The sequence below is a fragment of the Conger conger genome, chromosome 15 (genome assembly GCF_963514075.1).
Source record: "Conger conger chromosome 15, fConCon1.1, whole genome shotgun sequence".
Taxonomy (NCBI): Eukaryota; Metazoa; Chordata; class Actinopteri; order Anguilliformes; family Congridae; genus Conger; species Conger conger.
The window spans coordinates 41,442,404-41,468,000 of NC_083774.1; the positions used below are offsets into that span (position 1 = coordinate 41,442,404).

General features: G+C 40.5%; 1 protein-coding gene and 1 pseudogene across 1 annotated transcript in view; one reads left to right on the forward strand and one right to left on the reverse strand.

Annotated features, from left to right (window-relative positions):
• LOC133111136 (anoctamin-1-like) overlaps window positions 1-12,353 on the reverse strand; it is a 41,551-nt pseudogene extending 29,198 nt beyond the window's left edge.
• Window positions 12,354-13,117: 764 nt separating this feature from the next.
• Window positions 13,118-25,597, forward strand: part of LOC133111137 (NLR family CARD domain-containing protein 3-like) — a 53,173-nt gene continuing 40,693 nt past the window's right edge. Inside the window, exons 1-4 of the mRNA XM_061221280.1 lie at window positions 13,118-13,283; window positions 13,706-13,752; window positions 15,240-15,276; window positions 23,372-25,211. Coding sequence (XP_061077264.1) covers window positions 13,118-13,283; window positions 13,706-13,752; window positions 15,240-15,276; window positions 23,372-25,211 — 2,090 coding nt within the window. The remainder of the gene's footprint in view (window positions 13,284-13,705; window positions 13,753-15,239; window positions 15,277-23,371; window positions 25,212-25,597) is intronic.

Below are 25,597 nucleotides of genomic sequence, written 5' to 3' on the forward strand. Positions count from 1 at the left end.
GCATGTGTGAGTGTGTGTATGCAAGTTTGTGTGTGTGTGTTAGTGCAGAAATGTGTGAGTGCATTGTGTGTGTGTGTGAGTGCATAAGTGTGAGTGTGTGTGTGCATGTCTGTACCTGTGTGTGAGTGCATAAGTGTGTGAGTGTGTGAGTGTGTGTGAGTGCATAAGTGTGAGTGTGTGTGTGGATGTCTGTACCTGTGTGTGTGTGAGTGCATAAGTGTGTGAGTGTGTGTGTGTGTGTGAGTGTGCGTGTGTGTGAGTGCATAAGTGTGTGAGTGAGCGTGTGCGTGTCTGTACCAGTGTGTGTGTGTGTGAGTGCATAAGTGTGTGAGTGTGTGAGTGTGCGTGTGTGTGTGTGCTCAGAGCTCACCCCACAGTGCCATGAAGACGGAGAATAAGACGGTAGCGGGATTGTCAAAGAGGTGGCTGGCTCAGGCTGTGGCACATGCAGTGCAGAGGTTCCAGTAGCTGCAGGCGCGGTCACACAAGGGGCACATGGTGATGTTGTTCTGGGGGTCACAGATCTCCATACTGCAGCAGGAAGGGCCTTGGCATTAACAACCTGAAATGTGGCCTGAACCGTATAATACACTCTGAAACAGAAACTAATCAGTAAAGTAAAGTACGAGAAACTGTACTCTGGAACAGCAGTAAGGCAGGTGAAAGTACTCTAGAACAGCAGTAAGGCAGGTGAAAGTGTACTCTGGAACAGCAGTAAAGCAGGTGAAAGTGTACTCTGGAACAGCAGTAAGGCAGGTGAAAGTGTACTCTGGAACAGCAGTAAGGCAGGTGAAAGTGTACTCTGGAACAGCAGTAAAGCAGGTGAAAGTGTACTCTGGAACAGCAGTAAGGCAGGTGAAAGTGTACTCTGGAACAGCAGTAAGGCAGGTGAAAGTGTACTCTGGAACAGCAGTAAAGCAGGTGAAAGTGTACTCGAACAGCAGTAAGGCAGGTGAAAGTGTACTCTGGAACAGCAGTAAGGCAGGTGAAAGTGTACTCTGGAACAGCAGTTAGGCAGGTGAAAGTGTACTCTGGAACAGCAGTAAAGCAGGTGAAAGTGTACTCTGGAACAGCAGTAAAGCAGGTGAAAGTGTACTCGAACAGCAGTAAGGCAGGTGAAAGTGTACTCTGGAACAGCAGTAAAGCAGGTGAAAGTGTACTCTGGAACAGCAGTTAGGCAGGTGAAAGTGTACTCTGGAACAGCAGTAAAGCAGGTGAAAGTGTACTCTGGAACAGCAGTTAGGCAGGTGAAAGTGTACTCTGGAACAGCAGTAAAGCAGGTGAAAGTACTCTGGAACAGTAGTAATGTAGGACAATGGTTCCCAAACTCCCTATGTATGTTGGTTTTCGTTCCAACAACAATTGCAATCCAACTTTCAAAACTTTTTTTTAATTAGGTGCTTTTTATGTTTAGAAGGACTACTTACCACCAAACCTAACCATTAAGAAGATAATGAAGAATTAAAAGGCAAAGCAGGTCATAAGAAGGCAAACCTGCATTATTTTTAATTAAGGGAAAATGACAAATTAAATTAAATTAATGTTAAACTACCTAATTATGAGCCTATTAGTTAACCTCAGTCTATTTCTTACCTCTTTAATGTAACTGTTTACAAGATATTTCTGGCATAAGGTAATTTTCTGGTTTAAGGTAAATATTTCATATTATATTTTAAGATGAAAAGCACCTAATTAGGAAAGATGAACAGCTTATTAATTATTTCATGGCAGTTGGGATTGGAACAAAAAACATGAAGGGGTACTCCAGGACCAAGTTTGGGAAGCACCGATACAGGAGAAACTGTACTCTGAAACAGCAGTAAAGTGGGAGAAAGCCATCTGAAAAGTGCACCACTTCTCTGTGACGTGTGAAATCCATTATCTGAACCCGCTTATCCCGATCAGGGTCGCAGGGGGGCTGGAGCCTATCCCAGCATACATTGGGCAAAAGGCAGGAATACACCCTGGACAGATCGCCAGTCCATCGCAGGGCACACACACCATTCACTCACACACTCATGCCTACGGCAGTGCTACCCACTGCACCATCCGTGCCGCCGCAAACTCTGACATGACAATGTTTTTACATTGTACTCTGTGTAAAATTGTATTATATACTATGATTTGTAACTTTGTGATTTGGTTGTAATTTGAAGAAGTGACCTACCTGGTAAAATAAATTGTTAAACTTGATCTGTTTGGTTTTCCTACCTGACACTTAATGTTATACAGGGAATGCTTGGTTTACCCCCTCAAACTGGTCTAGGGAGGATGATTATTTACGCTTAATGTATCACAGCGTATAGCACCCGTAGACCTATGATGGTAAATCCCTCGCCTCCGCATGGTAGTTCATTCATGTCGAGCACAGCCGTAGCTATGTTGGTCTGCTTGGGTCCCTAGGCTGTAAACAGATATACCCGAGAGTAGCTATTCCTGCGACCTCTGTAATGACTCCAGATAGCTAGTCAGTTTGTGAGACGTGCACATAACGCGCGATGTGACATGCGATGGTACCAGCAGAGGATTGTTCAGCTCAGTTCTTCTCAGTATAGGATTCCCACAACAATCAAGTCCAAATTTAGGGAATTAAAATATTATTAAATTGGGGTTAATTATATTGAAACAGAGTAGAAGTTTATAGGAACTGTAAGGTGCACCATTCTGGGGATTCTGGGTCAGTCCATATCAGTAAAAAGCGGAAGGCAGAGTGGTACTACTGCCATTGTCACTTGGTATTATTTTCCTGACTGACCTAGCCTCTCTACGGAATGGGTTAAATTAGGTAATAACATTAACCTCTTCCCAAACAGCACCTGAAGGACACACGCAGATACCTTTGCCCTACACAGCTAACTTCGTCATTGGGTTAGTGGGGGGCTTACACTATTTATGGATTTGATCACTTGTTGAAGAACTTATGCACTTGTAAAGTGCTTGGGATTAAAAGTGTCTGCTAAATGACTAAAATATAAATATATATTAGATTGTAATGTGGGTGGAGTAATGGAATTATACATGACATTTCTTAGGACACTTAATCGGAGATAAACATGCACACTCACAGTTAGGAGATAAGCATGTATGACTGATTGGTTTAGCCAGACTCTAAAGCAGTGTGATTGGTTTAGCCAGACTCTAAAGCAGTGCACTCTCACCTGATCAGGCCAATGGTCTGATATTTGTAGAACACACTATAGCTGGCCCATTCCTCATACAGAAGCTGGAAAATACCACAACACACATTAAATTATATTCCAAACACTGCATAGTTGCTGGCTGGAGACTCCCTTGGGCGGGGTGCTAAATTGTATCTGGAGAGAGTAAGTTTGGTCCCAACACAGAAATAAGCAAGTCCAAAAAAAATGTTCCTACCGATTTATACTATTAATTACTTGTTTAATGTTGATGATATTTATGGATAATAATTACCATTCGGGTGGACAGTTTTTGGGGTGCTTTTGTGTGTTTTTTTGTCTCAGTCAGGCAGTGTGCCTCTCTGTCATGGGGTGAGGTGTGTTACAGAGAGCGGTGTGTCTGTAGAAGATGTGCAGTTTGTAATTGCTGAGCGGGTAGGAGGTGAAAACATTGATTCAGATTCACATATGAATACAATGGTGGTGTTTTTAGGTTAGTTTGGTGGCCAATTAAATTGTGATTGGTAAATGGACTGCATTTATAGAGCACTTTTTTCCACAGTGACCGCACTTGCGGCACCGGCTACAAAAGTAATAATTTCAAATGTTCCCCTGTTCATAAAGAATGAGTCGATCAAATTAGAACTTGCTCATTTTGGATAATTTGCTCTTTCAATGAGGATCATTCCACTGGGATGTAAGATTTGAAACATGTTCTGTCTTTTTGGAGGAAGAAGGTTAACATTGCAAACTTTGGATGTTCTGTTTCGTTTGAGTGTTTTGAGTGTAGTGATAGAGACCACTTGAAGTGGACGTGTCCACATAAGGATAAGGACAGGAGCAGGGATAGGGTAATTCCAATGAGGAGGCCAGTGAAGAAGTGACTGGGGAGTCACTGATGGGAGGCCAGGTGGGTAGACTGAGCCCAGCAACCAGGGCGGGGAGGAGGGGCTACATTGGAGCCACAGGACACAGGAGGAAATTCCCTGTTAAATAATCCTCAGAAAGGGACCAGTGTTTCTTCTGTACTGCTTCAGTCAGTGGAAAGACCGGGGAGATTGAAGGATAGGGGTGAAGTGGGGAGGGTGAATGGACCGAGGGGTCATATAGGGCAGAGCTGTTTTAAAAGCAAGCTGAGGAACATGAGGCAGGATGTGGACAGACTTCTAGCGAGTATTTTATCTGAGGGGAAAAGGGCACTTTTAAGAATAAGAAAAAGGTAGTAGCACAAAATTACACATTTTAAAGTTGAAACACAGATTTTTTATCTATAGTAGGCCTAAGCAATGTTCATGATCAGAAAGATTTCCATTACAAACCCTCACCCACCCTATTGGAAGGTTAGTTTTGAAGCCTATCTGGTTCTTTCAATGTTAGAAACAGTGCATTGCTGATTAGATTTATCCTTAATCAAAAATTCTTGGACATGGCTTACTGTTTATCAGAGTGTTTACTCAAACGCACAGCTGTAGTGGCCCCCAGCTCAAATATTATGCTAAGTTTCATGCTGGCATAAACTCTGCTTACTCACTCATTTTAATGATGTGTATATGACAGCCAGCATCCAGTTATTCCACATGTAATCAGGGAAGCTACTGGGTGGTGTTCTATTATAAGCCAAAAACTGCTGTAACATTAGCCAATGGTCACACAGAAGTTTTCCTGCAAGTTGATGACTGCCAACTGTTGGCTACCTTTTGAGTCGTTTTGCTGGAGCTATTTTCCTCTCCAACTAGCTGACTGTTATGTGCTAATGTTTTCGCCTCCCTTCAGTACCAATAACACCATGAGCATGATGTGCGTGGGACAGTCTACATTGTCTTTAGCTCAAAAAAAGTCTGATTACATTTTTACAGATTACAGATTACATTACAGATTGCAATATGTGCAATATGCACCAGGGAAATACACACTACACAGCATGGATTTTTCTAATTTTATTGTATTTTAATTGATCGTTGTGTACACCTTATGTACATGTCCTGACAAAGATTTCTGTTTTATCTCAAATTAAAGTTCTCATATTTCTGAATGGTACAAGCCTCTTCTTTGATTTAAGTCTTCAACTTTGTGTGTGCAGTAATGTTTTTGAGATATTGACACTTGTATAGGACAAGTATTATTAAGACATGAAAACACCTGTGGATGTGTTGAAGAATAACATTGTAGTTGGACAATTCCAGCATTATGGTTTTGACATTTGGACACAAAATGACAAAACAAAATCCCTCAGATAAATGATAAAAAATTATTTTAAAGAATGTTAATGCATATTATCATAGCACCCACTTGGCTGAGAGGTACAGCCAAAATAATAATGTGAAGAATGTTGAGTCAAATAAAATTTTACAACTTAAATAACAGGTATTCTGGGGAGACTATAGGGTGAAATCAGGTAAATTGGGCATCTTTACATTTTAAGATTTAATAGGCATTGACTGCAAACATTCTCTAACTGTTGCCACAACAGTATTTGACATGCAGCAACTGATTTTATTGGTATCATATTGCTAAATTGGGTGGGGCAATGCTTTTTCAGAGAGTGGTGAAGCAAACCACCCCCCAAACCACCTCATGTCAGGCTTGCAACTGTTAGGGAAAAATGCCCTTTTTAACATTTGTCTGATGAAACAGATCCCAGTAAAAATAATGATAGCGATACTTGAATTAACTTTCATATTTATTTGCAAAGAAATGACAGAAAGTGAGAAAGCTTACCGGCATTTTGATTTGAATCAGACATAGTAAGACTCTTATACACACTGTCATGTTCTATAAGAACTTTATTTTATTTATTTATTTATTTATTTGCGGTTGACGCCCGTCTAAAGGTCACAGGAGTCATTGCTTCCTTTGTTTCGTTTTAGCTGCACAGTTCTACCTTTCAACTTCTTTGTACAATTGTGTCTTGGAAAGTATTGGTTGTAAGTACGTCATTTAAAGTAGCATATTAATGTGTTTTGAGCACTTTGTGTTGTTTATGCAAGTGAACGCTGGCCTCCGTTATATGTTTGCCAAGCTAATGCTAGCAACCTATTAGTCCCTGTGTATTGATATGTGCTATCTTGAATGTTGTTTTTGGTTAAGGTTAGCTTCGTGAAAGCGCAAGCACCGTTTCAATTCATTTGCTTTGGAAATGTTTCGGTTCATATCTCTGTTATGGGCAATGTTACAGTATATATATACAAATGAGCACAAGCTACTTACGAATATCTACAAGTTATTTACATTTTATTTACAGCTAGTTACATATCATTTAAAAGTGATATACTGTGTAGTACTTTATCGCTTTGTAGCTTAACTTTCATGTCTTTTAGTCTTTTTTGTATTGTCGTGTCTAGGAAATGACAGAATTCAAAGTCCAATCTCAATCTCCAATCTCAATTTTGCGAGGAAAAAGACACCACGGCAGTAAGCTGTTCTTATCTTGATTCCTCCTAAAACATTCCAAAAAACAGGTGCAGACATCATTGTGGCAATCGCCCAGGCTTTCCAGAAATGGGCATGTCATGGGCACAAAGTTCAGGACGCCCCCGCCCCGCAAACTGCTCTTTAGCAAAGAGTGTGTTAGTCTGTACTTTTCCATACACATTATTGTATTTAATTCAGGTTACATATGGGCATACACATTATTTTATTCATACTTGATTATTGCAGTATGGCAGGAAGAAATGAGCAGAGAAGAGAGAGGAAGGGAGGAAAGGAAGAGAAAAGAAAGCATTTCAGTATAATCAGTGGATAGAAGAGAGGATGAGAGGAGCACTAAAGGAGTATAGGGAGTCAGCTGAGACACGCTTTCTGTCGAGAACCACGTAACGCCTTATCAGTGGCAAAATTGTTGGCACAAGCCATGCTTCTGGTCGAAAACCTAATTTCCCAGAAGACACTGAGAAATGGCTTGCTGCACACTTATCTCAGAGAGGGTTCCCCCTTTCAAAAAAAGATGTGCAGCCTTCCAGTAAAATGGTAAACGCCGATTGGCTGCCATGCAAGGCACCAACCAGCTCATCAGGAGCAATCGGGGTTAGGTGTCTTGCTCAGGTACACTTCAACACACCCAGGGCAGGGGGATCAAACCAGCAAACCTCCATCTGCCAGACGACTGCTCTTACCTCCTGAGCCAATGTCGCCCCAGTATGCCCAGCAAAGCAATATAAGGGTTTTTTCAGAATTAAAGGACCAGGCTGGGTACTACTGCTTCAGAAATGTTTGGAACAGAAACTCAGCGCTCAGCATCAGGAGGAAAAAGTCTCTTGCAACTGCAAGAGCTGCAGGGCTAAACCAGCAGGTTGTGAGCCAGTGCTTTCAGCAATATGAAGCTCTCCTGTCCGAACTAGGGAACAACGACATGCCGTCACATATTTGGAACTGTGACGAGTTGGGGCTGCGGGTCCAATTCTGCTCCCCCCGGGTGATGGGAGAAGTTGGGCAGCCGTGCACTGAAATCACTGCTGGACTGCTGGAGAAAAAGAGGCGACTACCACAATTCTAGCGGTGTTTAATGCAGAGCGAATATACAGCCGCACAATGGTGATGTTAAAGGCAAGGTGACAGTGAAGGGAGCTGGATGAATTCTGAGCTCTTTTGGAAAGGAGTTACATGTTTGTCCAGCAACTTCCGTAAGATGACCCCAGGCCCTATCTCCTCATGCTGGATGGGCACAGCAGCCACACGTATAATATGCCGTTCTTAAATTTAATGAGGGAGAAGAATGTGCATATCCTCTGCTTCCCTCTGCATACCACTCATGCTCTGTAGCCTGCTGATAAAGCTCTGTTCAGGAGCTTGAAGCACCACTGGCATCAGTGGCAGCCACTGTCCGTAATGCCCGGGCAGGATTCAGAGGGACAGGGATGTTCCCTCTGAACAAAGATGCTATTGACGAGTGAAATTGTTGCCCAAGCACCACAACGAAAGAGCACTGCCTCCCATCATCTCAGGTCTGCCTAAGGAGCCACTTCACTTGCACACCTCATACACGTCATCCACGTCTGTTATGAAACCGGTCAATTTCTGTGATTTAATCCCAGCACCTAAACGTGACAAGACCACCCGGAAACGTGCAAGGCCACCGACTCACAAGTGAGCAAGGCTTTGAATACATACTGTAAATCCTCAAATTGTGGCTGGGGTCTTTTATTTACTTAGGCTGCACAAAGCACAGGGCTTTATTTGGGGCAAGCTTGTATTCGAGGCAGGCCTTTATTTCTTATTAGGCTTCTGTTCTAGAATTGTATTCTTAGAAATAAAGTAAAAGGCTACACTTAAAGTGGGCCAACACTGTTCAACACTTCCTGTAACCGTTCAGAAACGCAACTTGAGTAGCTAAACCATTAATGAAAGCCAAAACAGATGCGTCTTCATAAAATAACAACTTGCTAGATACGCCTTCATGAACAATAAAACAAATTAGCGTAGATAACAGCAAGTTAAGGATCTTTTTTTCCTAAAGTGCGTTTTATTGTGAGACATGGGTTTCGTTTGGAGGCTATCAAAAATTTTCGCTTTTGTTTGGGATTTAATTTACTTTTGGACTGTTTGATTCTATTGCTAAATGTTGGGACTGATGGGCACTGAAATCTGGGGGGTATTTGATGGTTCACTGTTAAGTTTTATGTAGTTGAAAGAGTGCCGGGATTTCCACCCGTCTGTTTATTGCGAGCCAAGGCAGCCGCTTTCATTCATTCATTGAACGTGTGCTGTGCTGTAAATACATGGAAACCTTATTGCGTAGCCAAGTAGCCTAAATTGAGTTAATTTTTAATTTTGCCTGATTTACTTTTTATAAAATTCGTAGGCTGGAATGCCTCGCAGCAACAATTGTGTTTAAATGTATACTGCTTCAGCCTTTGGCAAGCTACTCAGAAGGGGGCGGCAAGCGACTGGTAGCTTGAGAGCAACGTGTCGGAGACCCATGGTGTAGGACAACGACTTTTCATTGGCAACAGTATTAAACCAACCAACAATATTAAAAATTAAGAAGAGCTCTTTTATTTAATTGAGTTAAATTGAAACAATGTCTTCTAGTGCTCATGGACTGATAGCCCTACTGGGCTTGTATTTGGGGGCCGGCCTTTATTTGTCCGTATCGACCACGCCCCCGGCTATTATCCGAGGCCCGGCTTCAAATAGAATCCCGGACACAATTTGAGGATTTACTGTAGCCACAAAAAAACAAAGGGCAAGAGAAATGCCAAAGAAAGCTAGTATCCCCACAGGGCTTGCCAATATATCTATGGTGACCCCAGTGACCACAAGGCCTCAGAAGACTGGGTACGCTGTGAAAACTGCCACAGCTGGTACCACGAGACTTATAAATAAATAAGAAACATATTTTGCTTAATAAATAAGAAACATATTTGGCTTAATAAATAAGAAGATGTACATTGTGTGCACAACTATTTTGATGATGTCAAAGAGAAATAGTCAAAAAGTGGCCCGATTTACCCGACTTCACCAAACACTTTCTAAAAAATTTTTTTAAAGAATTCTAAAGGGTAATGCAGAAAGTTTGATATCCATGTAATGTAGGAGGCTTGGCTGAACATGAAAATAGCAATTTCGAAAATATTTCTATTTTTATTTTTATGAGGAAATGCCAGCGTTATGCATGTGGGGGCGAGGGTTGCCGGTTCGATCCCCCGCCCGGGCTGTGTCGAAGTGTCCCTGAGCAAGACACCTAACCCCCATGGCCTTGCATGGCAGCTAATCGCCGTCAGTGTGTGAGTATGTGTATGAATGGATGAATCTACTTCTCAAATTCTATCATAAACCATTTGTTGTCATATGAAATGGTACTGAATGTCAATTTTGACATTTTGAAAACCATCTGAAATAGTTTTGAATGTGTTCAAGATACCATTGATTTCAATGGTAATGGGACTAATAAATCCATTTTTTGGCATTTTCCTGTTACGAGCCAAGATCGCATCAGATTGGTAACATTATCGACTGGTTGATTTGAAAAAGTACATCCCGTTATAACATAAAGATAACATAAATATTCTATTCTATTAGGTATTTCCTTTAAAGGAATTTTGGATTACTGCAGTCCCCTCCAAAAGTATTGAAGAACGAGGTCAATTCCTCCATTCCAATTCCAGAGTTTAAGGTCAAAAGATGTCCATGAAATGACAGATCCGAATTTCAGCTTTTATTTCCTGGTATTTTCATCTAGATTTGTTAAACAACATATCACCTTTTGTATCAGAGCAACCCATTTTTAGGTGAGCAAGTATTGGAACGTGACTGACAAGTGTTTCTTGTTGCCCAGATGTGTTTGTTGCCCTCTTGACCAGAGAGCTGTCTTTGGGAGAAAAGCAAGCCATTTTGAATAAGAATAGAAAGGAAATAAATCAGAGCCATTGCACAAGCATTGGGGATAACTTCCATCCATCCATCCATCCATTATCTGAACCCGCTTATCCTGAACAGGGTCGCAGGGGGGCTGGAGCCTATCCCAGCATACATTGGGCGAAAGGCAGGAATACACCCTGGACAGGTCGCCAGTCCATCGCAGGGCACACACACCATTCACTCACACACTCATACCTACAGGCAATTTAGTCTCTCCAATCAGCCTAACATGCATGTCTTTGGACTGTGGGAGGAAACCGGAGTACCCGGAGGAAACCCACGCAGACACGGGGAGAACATGCAAACTCCGCACAGAGAGGCCCCGGCCGACGGGGATTCGAACTCAGGACCTCCTTGCTGTGAGGCGGCAGTGCTACCCACTGCACCATCCGTGCCGCCATTGGGGATAACTTGTACAACAATTTAGAATGTCCAATTTAGAACCGCTGGCATACTGAGAAACAGACATCGGACAGGTCGACAAACAGCAGTTGATGACAGAAACATGAGAGCTGTGAATAAAAACCCCCAAAACATCAGTCAGTGACATCACAAACAACCTCCTCAGGGCAGGGGTGAAGGTATCTAAATCAACCATTTATTTTTCAATTTTTATTTTGGCCCATCTCAATAGTTAATAGGTACAATAGGTCATTTTGGACTTCTTATGGTCAAGAGAGCACCTTCAAACCACAACTGGAATTTTCAGATTGTGCTCAACCCTGTTTGCCCATCCTGACTGTAACTTTGTTTTGCCCCTCTGCTCACCATATAGTGGCTCCGGTAATTTAAAGTGTTTCCAGCTGGATTTCATCCTTCCAACAGGACACTTTGTTATTTTTGCTTTTCTGGGAGGAGATCTGACCTCTTTTGGGGGCTGGCTTCAAGCTTGGTAAGCTATAGTTACTTCACTCCCCTTCTTAAAACCACTGAAGAGGATTGGAATCACTTACCCATTTCTGTAATTTGCAGAATATCGTCTGTTAAAATGAGTATACTACCAAATATAAACTACATATTCTCAATGACTGCGGTCCAACCAACATGCAACTTCAATACTCTAGACTCTTTCAGTTGTTGTTTATTTCAGGGGTTTTTTCCCTTCAATCTCCTCTTCTGGAGGTGAAATGCATGCTCAATTTTATTAAGGTCTGGTGATTGACTTGGCCAGACTAAAACCTTCCTTTTTTTCCCTAATGAAGTCCTTTGTTGTGCTGGCAATGTGTTTTGGATCTTTGTCTTGCTGCATGATGAAGTTCCTCCCAATTAGTTTGGACGCATGTCTCCGTAAAAAAGTGGCAGACATAATGTTTTTGTAGACTTCTGAATTAATCCTGCTGCTACCATCATGAATTACATCATCAATTAAGATTAGCAAGGCCACTCCAGAAGCAGCCATGCAAACACTACCTCCACCATGCTTCATAGAGGAGCTTGTATGTTTTGAAGCAAATCCCTTCTTTTGCCACACTTTGGCCTTTCCATCACTTAGCACCGCTGAGGCTCATTTGTGGCTCATCTCTGTACTTCTTTGCAAACTGACTACTAAGGAATAGTAAATGGATGGAATTTGTAAAGGACCTTTATCCAAAGCTCTGTACAAGTGATGCTTCTCATTCACTCATTCATACACACATTCATACACCAACGGCTCAGGAGCATTTGGGGGTTAGGTGTCTTGCTCAGGGACACTTCGACACACCCAGGGTGGGATCGAACAGGCAACCCTCCAACTGTCAGACGACTGCTCTTACTGCCTGAGCCAATGTTGATGAGTGGTTGCATCTTGTGATACAGCCTCTATATTGTTGCTCTTAGTCTTCATCAAACAGTTGATTGAGATACCTTCACATCTGCCATGTGGAGATTGTTTGTGATGTCACTGACTGATGTTTTGGAGTTTTTCTTCACAACTCTCACGATGTTTCTGTCATCAACTACTGTTCATATCACATTCACAGCAGCTTAATGACAATTAAGACTAAACTAAACAGTAGCTAATGCCTGGGATGTTTGGCCTGTCTTATTGAGTCCATTCACGCATAGCTGTCGCAGGTGGTGGGTGACCTGGAGAGAGGGCAATCGTGGAGCCGTGAATGAGGAATTGGAATCCTTCAGCCTAGGCGACGCAATGTCTGGTGGCTTTGATCGGGGGCCAAAAGTTTGTTTAGCTGTTGGTTGTGATACACATGGCGTGTACCAAGTTCCAGGTTGTTTGGAAGTTCTTCCCGGTTCTCAGTGACTGTGAAGTGAGCTAAACTGCGCGATCGTATCTCGGCCTCACATCCCAAGTTTTATATTTATAAATGTATTTTGCCCTCTGTGTGTTTCCAGTGCTACAGTATTGGTTACAGTAGCTTGTGTCCAGCTTGGAGGCGAGTCAAAAACAACGTGTTTCATGTGTCCTTATGGGAAATGTAGTTTCCATTGCCCCTACAATGGTAATAAGTACCTTCTCTAAGATGGTCAGTAATATGCAGGAATTGTACTGGTATCTAAAGGATATTTCACATAATTACTTGATGAAGATCTGCTTTCAATTCCAACAGGTGAGGACCACATCTACTGATTTTGGATCAGTCCCTCTCCATTCCTCCATCACAGCTCAGAGTGGAGGCAGTGCCATGGACCACAGTGAGCAGAGCCCTACTGATGTGGGATCACCCCCTATCTCTATCACAGCTCAGAGTGGAGGCAGTGCCATGGACCACAGTGAGCAGAGCCCTACTGATGTGGGATCACCCCCTATCTCTATCACAGCTCAGAGTGGAGGCAGTGCCATGGACCACTGTGAGCAGAGCCCTACTGATGTGGGATCACCCCCTACCTCTATCACAGCTCAAAGTGGAGGCATTGCTGCAGTACCAGTGATAAATCAATCTACTGTTGGATCGATAACTGTCAATGTGTACTCCCAGTCTGAGAACAAAAGTAAGAACGGATTTTTAATTGTATATACTTATGTAATGCAAGCATTGCTCTGTCCCAACATAATCCACACTTTCATACAAACAGTGGCAAAGTTCTTTCAAATGATATTGTGCATGTACTGCATACTTTCCTGAATTTGAGATTGAGAGCACACTTAGATTATATTTCTACACATTTTTTAGTTTATATTTCAAGTAGATAAGCTAGTATATAAGTGTGCAACAAGTGTCTGTTAAAGCTGCAGATGTTTCTGCTTGTTAAGCCAGTTTATGTCCCGGCAGGTATTACCCCAGGAACTGAGCAGGAGACAGGGCTGGGAGGCACACAGGTATGAAAGTACTTACATTTACATTACATTTTTTACATTTTAGTCATTTGGCAGACGCTTTTAATCCAAAGCGACTTACAAGTGCATAGGTTCTACCACAAGTCAAAGCATCACATCCAGAACTAGGAAAATACACCTGGACTGCTGTTCTAAACATATAGTCGTCATCATAAGTGCAATTTTTTTTTTTTTTTTTTTTTTTTGGGGGGGGGGTTAGACAGGGATAGGGGTATCAGAAGGGGGGGGCGGGGTAAATCAGGAGGGAGGACTAAGGTAGAGTTTGAAGAGGTGTGTTTTGAGTCTGCGTCGAAATAGGGGGAGGGATTCTGCTGTCCTGACAGTGGTAGGCAAGTCATTCCACCACTGAGGAACCAGAACGGAAAACAGGCGTGAACGTGCAGCTCGACCGCCAGGTGCCCGTAGAGAGGGAACCGTAAGGCGACCAGAGCTGGCAGACCGGAGTGGTCTAGCTGGGGAGTAGGGAGTGATCAGGGATTGTATGTAATGTGGGGCAGTCCCCTTAGCAGCCTGAAATGCCAACACTAGGGCCTTGAATCGGATGCGTGCGGCAATAGGAAGCCAGTGGAGGCCAATGAGAAGCAAATACTCTTTCTTTAAAATCTTTAGAACACTTATTTGAAAAGGATTTTAACCCCTTAAGTCTCACCGGCCCAGGGTGGCAGTTATATTCTCTATTATGTACTGGACTATATAAGAAAATAATGTTTACAGAGAATAAAATATTGTCTAAATTGGCATTTAAAATAGTTCATGTAAAATAATTATTGGATGAAAAAATGACCCTGTTACATGACTAATTTTCATGGTTATTCAATTGCTTTTTCTGCTGACCATTTTTAAATGGTTGCAAATGTGCTAAACCATCCATACACTTGTTGTACATTTTGTGTAAACAAATTAGAAAAGTGGACAAGTATTACTTCATATTTTATCACTGTCATGGAAATTACACTCACATGGAACAGATGCAGATGTGGAAACATTTTGTGATGTATCTGAATAATAATAATAATAATAAGAATAATAATAAGAATAATAATGTTTTTATATTAAAGGAGTTACCTGGTGGTTGAATGCGACACTTGCCAGTTGTCTTTCAGCAACAATAAAACAAATGTGCATATGTTTTTATTATTCAGCCATTCCAAACATATTTTTCTAAGCCTAAATTTCCTTGTTGAAAATAATATGACACATTCAAAACGCTTACTTCTCCAAAACTAAAGAACGGACATACTTTCATCATGTTTGTGTTTCATCAATACCCTGTTGTGCAAATTGCATATACAAACCTAGAAAGTGTGACCAACCACCATGTTAGTCCTTTAATACTCAGTGTTCCATAGGTCAAGAGTATGTCTGTGGTGCGTCATTTGGCCCTTTTGCTGCCAGTTGAATAACCCTGTTCTATAAGGCTCTGTTTTTGATTTCTGCTATTGAATTTTCCTTTTTATGAATTTCCAAAGAAAGACAACCTACAAGGAAAGCTGAAGAAAGAAACAAGTAAGTAAATCATTTTTAATCCGAGCACTCTATTGTAATCGCTGGTTTTATTGTTATATTTCCATTTTAGTAAATTCTGGCCAAACTGTCCGGTTATTTTTGATGAAAACCAACCAGGCGGTAGGTAGATCCTTGCACAGTTTGGACAACCTGCGAGTCATACCTCGATCGACCTCATGGTGGTGGTATAACAAGCCACAAAACTCTGCCCTTTTGCTTAAGTGTATTCATGTAAATCGGTCAATAGGTGGCACTATAGCAAACAAATGTGGCTAAAGGTCCTATGAAAATCTATAAGGACAAGTTGATTGCCTGATGGTAGCCAGGTTATGGAGAAATCAGCAGCCCTTAAACTCACTTAGTGATCACCATCACAAATCTTTGCGGTATTGTGAAATGGCAACCCTTGTGAATTTTACAGTTTTTGGTGATATAACATGCCACAACATGTTTTGGCCAATAATTCTTCAACTGGTTGGGCCAGAATTAAAATTCCCAGAACCCAGATTCCTCGGTGCCAGAGAAACAAAAATTCACTTGGATCAATTTTGTATAAATTTGCTTGAAACCTGGTATGTAGGTTGTACATACGAAGATCTTGAAATGTAAATGCTTCTTTGTTAAAGATTCTTCCTGCATTAAGCCAATGCAATTTCACGTGGGTGTGGCTCATTATAAAAAAGCCAATAAAACAAAAATGGTTTGACAAAAAGTGATAATCCCTGGTGGCTGTATTGACAAAAAATCACAAAAGTTCACTGGTTTGTTCCAGACTTTTGACAATTGCTATATTGCTCAATGAACTTGTTAGAAATACAGGTTTGTGCCAGACATGTGGCCGACATCTTGAATGATGACAACTGTGCAGAGTATTTTTTAGAGTTTTCACTTCTTAATTCCCCTAGCCTGCTTCATATGAAACTTGAGACCTCCAGGGTATGTTCTCCACAAATTTTCTGCTGATTGACCCATGCAAGAAATGTGCCTCAAAGAATCATGAGTCTGCCATCTTCCATTTAAAAAAAACACCAAGAATCTATTTCCTCCTTGATACTTCGAACAATGTGCACAAAATTGGTGGACAATATCTACACATGAACATCTTTAAATGTTCTACAAACCAGGGTGATACACTAAACGCTCTGCCCACAGTAAGCCAATGGACTTGCCTGTGGGCGTGGGTTATCACACAACAGCTATTAAATTGCAGATGGTTGGACATGAAGAGATGAAACTTGGAATGTTTACTGACACCATTAAACATTCCAACAAAAACAAACCTTAAGCATTGACCAAATCAAAACACATGGTGGCTCGAAAGATTCATATGTATTTAACAAATATGTGCACTTACTTGTGAAAGCTTATAATACTGCTCAACATATGGGGCAGTTATGTCATTAGCTGACTTGTGGCTATGACCTAAAGGGCTTAATATTTGCTCTGTGGGCTTAGCCCACTTAATTGCTTCTTTAGTGGGCTCCAGAACTTATTGGCACCCTTAATACAATAAAAAAGGCATGAAATAAACAACATGGATAATGATCGATATTTCATTTTTAAACATACAGGAAAACTATATACTTTGATTTCAATACTCTGATGTTTCAATGTTTAGTCATTTAATTTTTTCCAAAATTATTGGCACCCCTAACAATTATTGTGAATAAAAAAAAAAAAGTGAAATTGCCAATACAATTTCACTTTAATTTAGCGGGAGTATACAAATTAGATGAGAAACATGCAAAATCCCTTTGTAAACAATCAGCATGGAAAAGCCAAAGAACTGTCAATTCAGAAGACACAGATGTTAATTGACCATCACAAGTTGGGTAATGAGGACAAAAAATACATATAGTCCCCTCCAAAAGTATTGGAACAGCAAGGTCAATTCCTTTCGTTTTTGCTATACACGGAAGTCTATTCACAATTGAGTTTGAGGTCAAAATATGTACATGAGATGACAGATCCGTCATCAGATTTGTTAAACAACTTGGAACATAACACCTTTTGTATCAGACGACCCAATTTTTTTGTGAGCAAAAGTATTGGAGCATGTGACTGTTTCATGTTACCCAGAGATGTCCTGTCACATTGATTGGTTTACCCTCTGGGGTCTGGGGGTGAAATTAGGAAAACTGGTAACTGTGCGATGCTTTGACATTTGTGTCATTTTAATCAACTTTACAGTGATTCCAAAGTGTTTCATATCTTTGTTTTCAGCGCAAACTCAGCTACAATAGCAATAGCAGAATCATATGTTGGTTGTAAATTGCTCTAGAATCACGCAAATTGTAAACTGTAGTTTTTAACACATACAGGAATGCTGCAAATACACACAGTAACCAATGGTAATGAAATTTAAGATACATTTTAAAATAAAGTTAATGAAATTTAAGAAACAAATTTATCTCAACCAATTATTTTTGGGGGGACTGCAAATTGTTAAAAATACTGCTTAGCACAGTAAGGGCATTAATAAAAAAACATATGGAATGGTTGCAAGAGGACGCAAGTGCATATTAATCCCATGCAAGGGAAGGAACATGGTGAGGGAGGCCATGAGTAACTCAAGGATCGCAGAGAAGAACTCCAGAGATTGGTTGTCTTTGGGTGGCCAAGTGTAAATAAGACATTAAATGGCACCTGCATGCCAACTACACAACAACACATATGTAGGGTGGCACGAAGACAGACCTTGCTGAGCACAATAAACAAAACCAAGTATCTTGAGTTTGCCAAACTGGAATTTTGGGGTGGCCTGTAGCGTAGTAGTTTAGGTAAATGACTGGGACATGCAAGGTTGGTGGTTCTAATCCCAGTGTCGCCACAATAAGATCCACACATCCGTTGGGCCCTTGAGCAAGGCCTTTAACCCTGCATTGCTCCAGGGGAGGATTGTCTCCTGCTTAGTCTAATCAACTGTACATCGCTCTGGATAAGAGCATCTGCCAAATGCCAATAATGTAATGTAATGTTATGGAATTATCACAAGAGAGTGCCCTATTGGTCAGATGAGACCAATATTGAACGTTTTAGTCATACACACCATCGACATCTTTGGCAAATGGAATGCATACAAGGAGAAGCGCCTCATATCTACTGTCAAATATGGTGGTGGGTCATTGATGTTTTGAAGATGTTTTGCTGCCAGTGGTCCAGAGTCACTATTTGAGAACAATAGGGAGGTAAAATGTATACGATACTCCCTATTAAATAGAGTGGCAAAAGCTAAATGTAAGCATAACATTATAGTCTGGATTCAAAGTATGTTTTTCATGGTTAAAATAGATATGTTTTATATACTAAATATGATGGGAATTCAGTTTGTAAGAAGTAATGTTCTTCGTTTTCAGATCACAGAGATAGGCTAAAACCTCCCATAATGTTTTTTCCTTCACAGTGTCAATATTTCCACAATTAGACCATCCTAATGCCACCGATAGTGTGTCTGTATTCATTTATGGTCCTGTCTTCAATATCATGATTGTAATTTATAAACTTGATTACAAATAGGATACATTTATGTGGCCTATCAATGGCAACCTGCAACCGATGTCACGTACAATTGGAGGAAAAAAACCAAAAGGCGCGTATATGTTGGTATATTCCGTGAGCCTGGCCATCCCAGGATGGATAAGGTCATCTTTGTTGTTGCATTTCATACACTAATCTGACCGTACACTTGTAATTATGAAAATGTTTGAAAAGCAACAAAATCATGCATAGCGATAATTTGCGGAAGTTCTGGAGCTGTGTAATTTTGTAAGTTTGTTGAAAGATTTAATGCTTAATTTGCTTATATGAAGTTGTTGTTGTTGCCACAACAGGTCTGAACTGAAGAGGCCGGATCCCAATGATATCAATGATTCTGAAAAGTTCTGCTTGGAGGAATTGTGAAAAATCTATTCAAATTCTCTAACATTATCACAAATTATAGGAAAAGACTCTTGGCTGTCATCTTTGCCTGGGGTGTTTGCACAAAGTATTAAACCAGGGTTGCCAGGGTTTATTTTTCAAATAAAAAATGTAAGACTTGATTCCACTGAATCATTAATAAAGCCCACTGCTATACATAAGTTAAAATAAATAAAATAAAGTGTCTGTCAATAATTATGAAGCTGTTTCTGAAGTGGTTGCAGGGGATACATACATAGCTGGTAATCATGTGCAACAAAACACCTTTTCATTTGTCCATATTTACTAACCTGGCACTTAGCGTACATGAACTATGATAAAAGTGGAGGCTGATTGAATTTGATTTGCTGACCTTAATAATATATTTTTTTTATAAAATCACTCCACAATTATTCATATACAGGTCCTTAAGTATTTGGACAGTAGTACAATTTCTGTTCTTTTGGCTCTGTATTCCAGCTCATTGCATTTGAAATTAAGTTAAAGTGCTGAATGTCAACTAATTTGAGGGTATATACATCCATCCATATCAGGTGATCCATGTAGGAATTACAGTTCAGAAACACACGTAGGGATGTGATAATGACCAAAAGACTTCACAAACAGATCACCAGAGGTGACACTGCAAGATGCAATCTACTAGTTGCAAAAACAGGATGGCCAGGTTACAGTTAGCTAAGTTGTACCTAAAACAGCCTGCTCAGTTCTGGAAAAGGTATTGAATACAGATAAGAACAACACTGACTTGTGCCTGAGTAATGGCAAGAGCAAAGGAACTGCCCTCATCTGTGAAACACTGCCCAAGTTCAGTGTTCAAATGCCTCCAAACTCATGGTCATGGTGGATGGTGTAAGGCAGTGACCCCAAACATACACCAGTTTTTTTCCTTCTTAATGATGTTAAAAACAGTTTGTGTCAGTAAGCCTACTGTTTGGCCTGTTTCACTTGCAGTTTTTTTAATTATTATTGTTCTTAATGATGTTACAAACAGTTTTTATCTGTAAGCCTATTGTTTGGCCTATGTGCCTGGCTGTTTTTTTTCTCATTTATCAGAATGATAATGACTTACTCAACTTTGTTCAACACAACTTCGGTCCTCATGTTGACGAACACCAATAATAGACTCCAATGCCAATCAAAAGTGTAGAATCAACACTAGATACTGTGAGCTTTCTTAACTGCACTAAGGAGGCAATTAAATACACCTGACTAATCAGAGATAGCCGAGAAGCCACCAGTCCAATTAATTTTGGTCTCTTAAAATGGGGGGACTATACATAAAACAAGATGTAATTCATACACGGATCACTTGATATGGATGTAAATACTGTCAAACTAAGGAAGACAGTCTTAATTTAACCTCATATTCATTGTTTTATTTCAAATCTAGAGTAGAGTGCCAGAACAGAAATTGTACCACTGTCCAAATGCTTACAGACCTCACTGTCATTAAAGAATTGAACATTCTTATTGTGCTCGGATGCAACAACCATGAATGGATGCATGGATTTATTACCAGGAGGCTTGATTATTGCAATGCTGTCCTGTCTACAGAAAAAAACTAAACAATTAGTCAGTTACAGTATGTACAGAATGCAGCAGCACGCGTAGTGACAAAGACCAGATATAGAAAGTGGATCCTATCCACTTTGCCTCCTTGTGGCTGAGTCGTCAACATCAGAAATTATTGCATTCATATTTATATCATACAAAAAACTGTAATAAACCCACAAGGCGTTGATGCCAGATTATTATCTCCACTAGCGAGAACAGCAGTTTTGATGCTTATCAGCCTCCTATTTGCAAAACAAGTCATGCTCACGACCAATATAAGAACAAAACTATGCAATCCAGGAGTTGCATGAATAAACCCTTTCTTTTTTTTGCTCACTTTTATTCCTCAGCCAACCAACATATATCTAATTCTGGTTTGGAATGGAAGTTTGTTTTGCAAATCATTAGATACAGATATATTTATGGAACCATGGTCTGGGTGAATACTTGATTCTGGATGCTAGGGGTGATTACATTTGTATCATCCTTCAATGATTGGTAGGTAGTCCAGGTCAAGCCTAATTACCGTTCTAAATTAATACGCTGCCTGCAGTTAGACCAAAGGCAAGCAGTGTTATATGAGTGAAATGTTCTTACAATTTTTTATTATTTTTGAATTTTTTTATTATTTTTGTTTCTCTTGCCTGTAAAACTATTCACATTTTAAAATTGTGAAATGCCATCTGCTATAACAGTGAATAGTTTTATGAATTACAGTAATGTTACATTGAGATTAGCAATCTACCAAAACATTAGAGAGCTTATGTTACTTGCTATGTGACGTCCAGAAATGGTTGTTTGTAAACGGACAGCGGTCAAGTAGCTATAATCTTTTCCTTTTTGGCTATCACCAGTACAATATAGATAAGTTGGCTATTTTGGCTAAATTGTGTGATGTTTCTGTTATGTGTGGCCCAAGGCTTCAAGCTTTACTGTGAAAGATATTGCTGCTAAATTGTGAACAGGCAGTTGAGACAGCAGTAAAAGATTTAAGGTGGACCGGGAATTAAGAATAAGAAGTTGGGAATATTAAACCAATTTAAGACGCGTTTAAAACCTGGAATTTTACAAGATAAAAAAAAATCTTCTCGCTAGCATAATGACCCAGGGGAAGCTGGGAAAGTGAACAATAGGACATGGCCATTCAGAGGTTTGCACAAGTTTACAAACAACCTAATCATAAGCGGTCTACGAGTGCCCCCCTAGTATATGTGGCAGGGAGTATGTAGTCGGAATTTTGCCTGTCTAATCGCCATAAGAAGGCATACGCGGAAGGTTGTCACTGTGGTTTATTGGTTTGTTCGTAAGAAGGAGGAGAAGATATGAAACCATAGACGGGTTTTTCTGTCTTTGTCCGGGGAATTACTGAAGCCTCTGCATAGATGAACATACTTCCCAGGGCACCTTGGTCAATGAACAGTTAAATGGGATTCAAGATTATTTCCTTCATCTTCATTCAGCCAACTCCCACCTTGAACCTAATGAGGAGAATGTGAAGACTTTACCTCTGCACAACCCCTGCTTAGGTTTTCATCTCTGGTAAAAGACCATGGTATAGGTGGTCAATACGCAGATTTCAAACCGTGTAGTAATCACCTCATTGTGGATCATTCCCTACAAATATCCCACCTGGTTATGAATCTACGACTGTAAAGCTAATGCTGCCTTGAACTACTTCTTACTGTTGCGTAAATGCATTAATAGGTCATTTCAGTACCAAACTAATGCAAAACGTGGTAAGCTTCTTGTACAAGGTTTCCTACCCTTTCCAACAAGGTATAATGTGTCATATTCAGGTGATAGCATATACAGATGTGCGTAATTACCGGATTTGAGCGTGCTACAGATAAACCTGTAATTGTACTGGCTAACTGGGCTAACGGGGCTCTGGTTAACCTCATTTTGAAATAAAGTTCCAGTTCCAAATGTGATGCAGATTTGTTAGAAATTAGGTTGAGTAATCCTTTTTGGAGACCTTATATGTGAATAAAACACACCTGAAGGTTTCTTTACATTTTATATCAAAAAATCAGTTTTAACATAAAACAAGCTTTTCTGATCATTAATGTCTCTGGACAAAAATATATGCTGATGTTTTGTATTTGGGGAGATTTAGGGACACTTGAGGACATCTGGGTGCAGTTTTGGACAAACTTGTGGTATTTGAGTGCCTGTCGATATATTTACCATAGTTTGTACACAAATAACAAAAGTCCGGTAGCCAGGAAAGCTGTCAGCGGGGCTGACTTGCATAAGAAACGTAAGGTAACATGAACACATGTTTAGAATGTTAGTATTACCCAATCCTGATCTAAAGTTAGTAGATTAGTAAGAAGACAAGGGAAATTGAAACAATTAAGGTGTAATTAAGGAGACTAGACTAACATAATACGTGACATGACAATAACATAACTAAGACAATAACTAAACATGAAACATGACGTGACAAACATGAAACGTGACAAGGAAGATGTTTTTTATTTGTGTCTTTCAATCACCCTGTGTGTTTCTGTCTGTTTATGTACAGCACATTTAATTGCACCTGTTGTAGGAAATGTGCTTAATCAAACTTGTTTTACTGATTGATTAATGAAAGGTTTAACATTGATTTTCCTCTTCTCAGGAGAATCCATCATAAAAGACCAACATAACCTGAAAGAGCATCTGAAGAATCTTTGTGACAACATATGTCAAAGTTCAGCAGAACAGACCCTCCTCAATAAGATCTATACAGAACTCTACATCACAGAGGGGGTAGGTGGGGGGGTCAATAATGAGCACGAGCTTCCACAGATTGAGACAGCATCCAAGCGACAAACCACCCAGGAGACTCCAATCCTCTCCAATAACATCTTTAAGCCTTTACCTGGCCAAGAGAAACGCATCAGAACTGTGCTTACAAAGGGCATCGCTGGCATTGGGAAAACTGTCTCTGTTCACAAGTTCATTCTGGACTGGGCAGAAGGAAAAGCCAATGGGGACATTGATTTTATCTTCCCTCTTCCTTTCCGTGATCTTAATTTGAAGGAGAGAGAATTTAGTCTGGTGGAACTTCTCCAGGATTACTTTCCAGAACTTACTTTCCTGAATAATCTTTCCCCAGAAGAGATCAAAATCATTGATCGTAAGGTAAAGGTTTTGTTCATTTTTGATGGTCTAGATGAGTGTCGACTTCCTCTAAAGTTCAATAGTGGAATTTGGCGTGATGTAGAAAAACCAGCCTCAGTGCAGAAGCTACTGACAAATCTTATTGAGGGGGAATTGCTTTCCTCTGCTCTCGTCTGGATCACCTCCCGGCCAGCAGCAGTCAGTCAGATTCCACAGAAGTACATACACCGAGTGACAGAGGTACATGGCTTCAATGACCCACAGAAGGAGGAGTACTTCAGGAAGAGAGTCAGCGATCAGAACCAGGCCAGCAGAATTATCTCACACTTGAAGTCATCCAGGAGTCTCTACATCATGTGCCACATACCAGTCTTCTGCTGCATTTCTGCGACTGTTCTGGCGACAATGTTGGATAAAACTGAGAGTGGAGATGTGCCCAAAACTCTGACTGAAATGTACACGCACTTCCTGCTCATTCAGACCTGTATGAAGCATGAGAAATATCATGGCTCCAATGAGCCAAACCCAGAGAAATTGTCAGAGTCAGATACAGAAATCATCCTGAAACTGGGGAAGCTGGCCTTTCTACAGCTGAAAAAGGGCAATCTGATATTCTATGAGAAGGACCTGAGAAGGAGTGGCATTGATGTCAGCGAAGCTTCAGTGTACTCTGGTGTATGCACAGGGATCTTTAAACTTCAGGGTGGGTTACATCGGGAGAATGTCTACTGCTTTGTGCATCTGACCATTCAGGAGTATCTGGCTGCCTTGTTTGTATTTCATTCATGTGTAAATGAGAACAGAAATGTACTCAGAGCTCAATTTCGCATTGGCCAAGTGCAGCTGTCTGAGTTACACAGAAGGGCAGTGGATCAGGCCTTAGACAGTACAAATGGACACTTGGACCTTTTCCTCCGATTCCTTCTTGGCTTCTCTCTGGACACCGTTCAAAGTCTCCTTGGAGAACAACTGACACAGACAGGAAGCAGACACAAGGAGAAGTCTTTCTTTCAAAGACTATGGACACCGACAGAAAGCAGATCAGAGAGCACTCAGAAAACAGTCCAGTACATTAAGCAGAAGATCAGAAAGGAATCTTCAGCAGAGAGGATTATCAATCTGTTCCACTGTCTGAATGAACTGAACGACAACTCTCTTGTGGAGGAAATCCAGAATTCCCTGAGATTGGGAAAACTTTCTGATAAACAGCTGGAACCACACCAAGCTTCAGCTCTAGCCTTTGTGTTACTAATGTCAGAGGAGACCCTGGCTGAGTTTAACTTGAAGACCTACCACACATCAGAAGCAGGTCGTCAGAGGCTGATCCCAGTGCTCAGGAACTGCAGGAAGGCCATGTGAGTATTCTGTCATGAATTATGTAGGTGATTAACAGCGTATTTTCACATTATCAATATCTAATCACAATAAAATTAAATAAAAATGTTGAGCAAGAAACATTTATAAATGTATACTGTATATATATTTTTGAATCAAGCTGGTGCCCTCATTTAATGTTCTGAATCCAGAACATAAGCAGCATCAAATGCAATAACTCCTTATTTACTTATCACTTTATTTATTTATTATATATAAATATATATATATATTTTTTTTTTCTCCCAATTTGGTAGCCAATTGTACCCCATCTGATTCAATTAGAGCTAGTATTAGATACACCACCCACACCCTGTCCCTCGGCGGCCCAAAGAAGAGCGACACGCCTTCTTCAAACCATCTCATG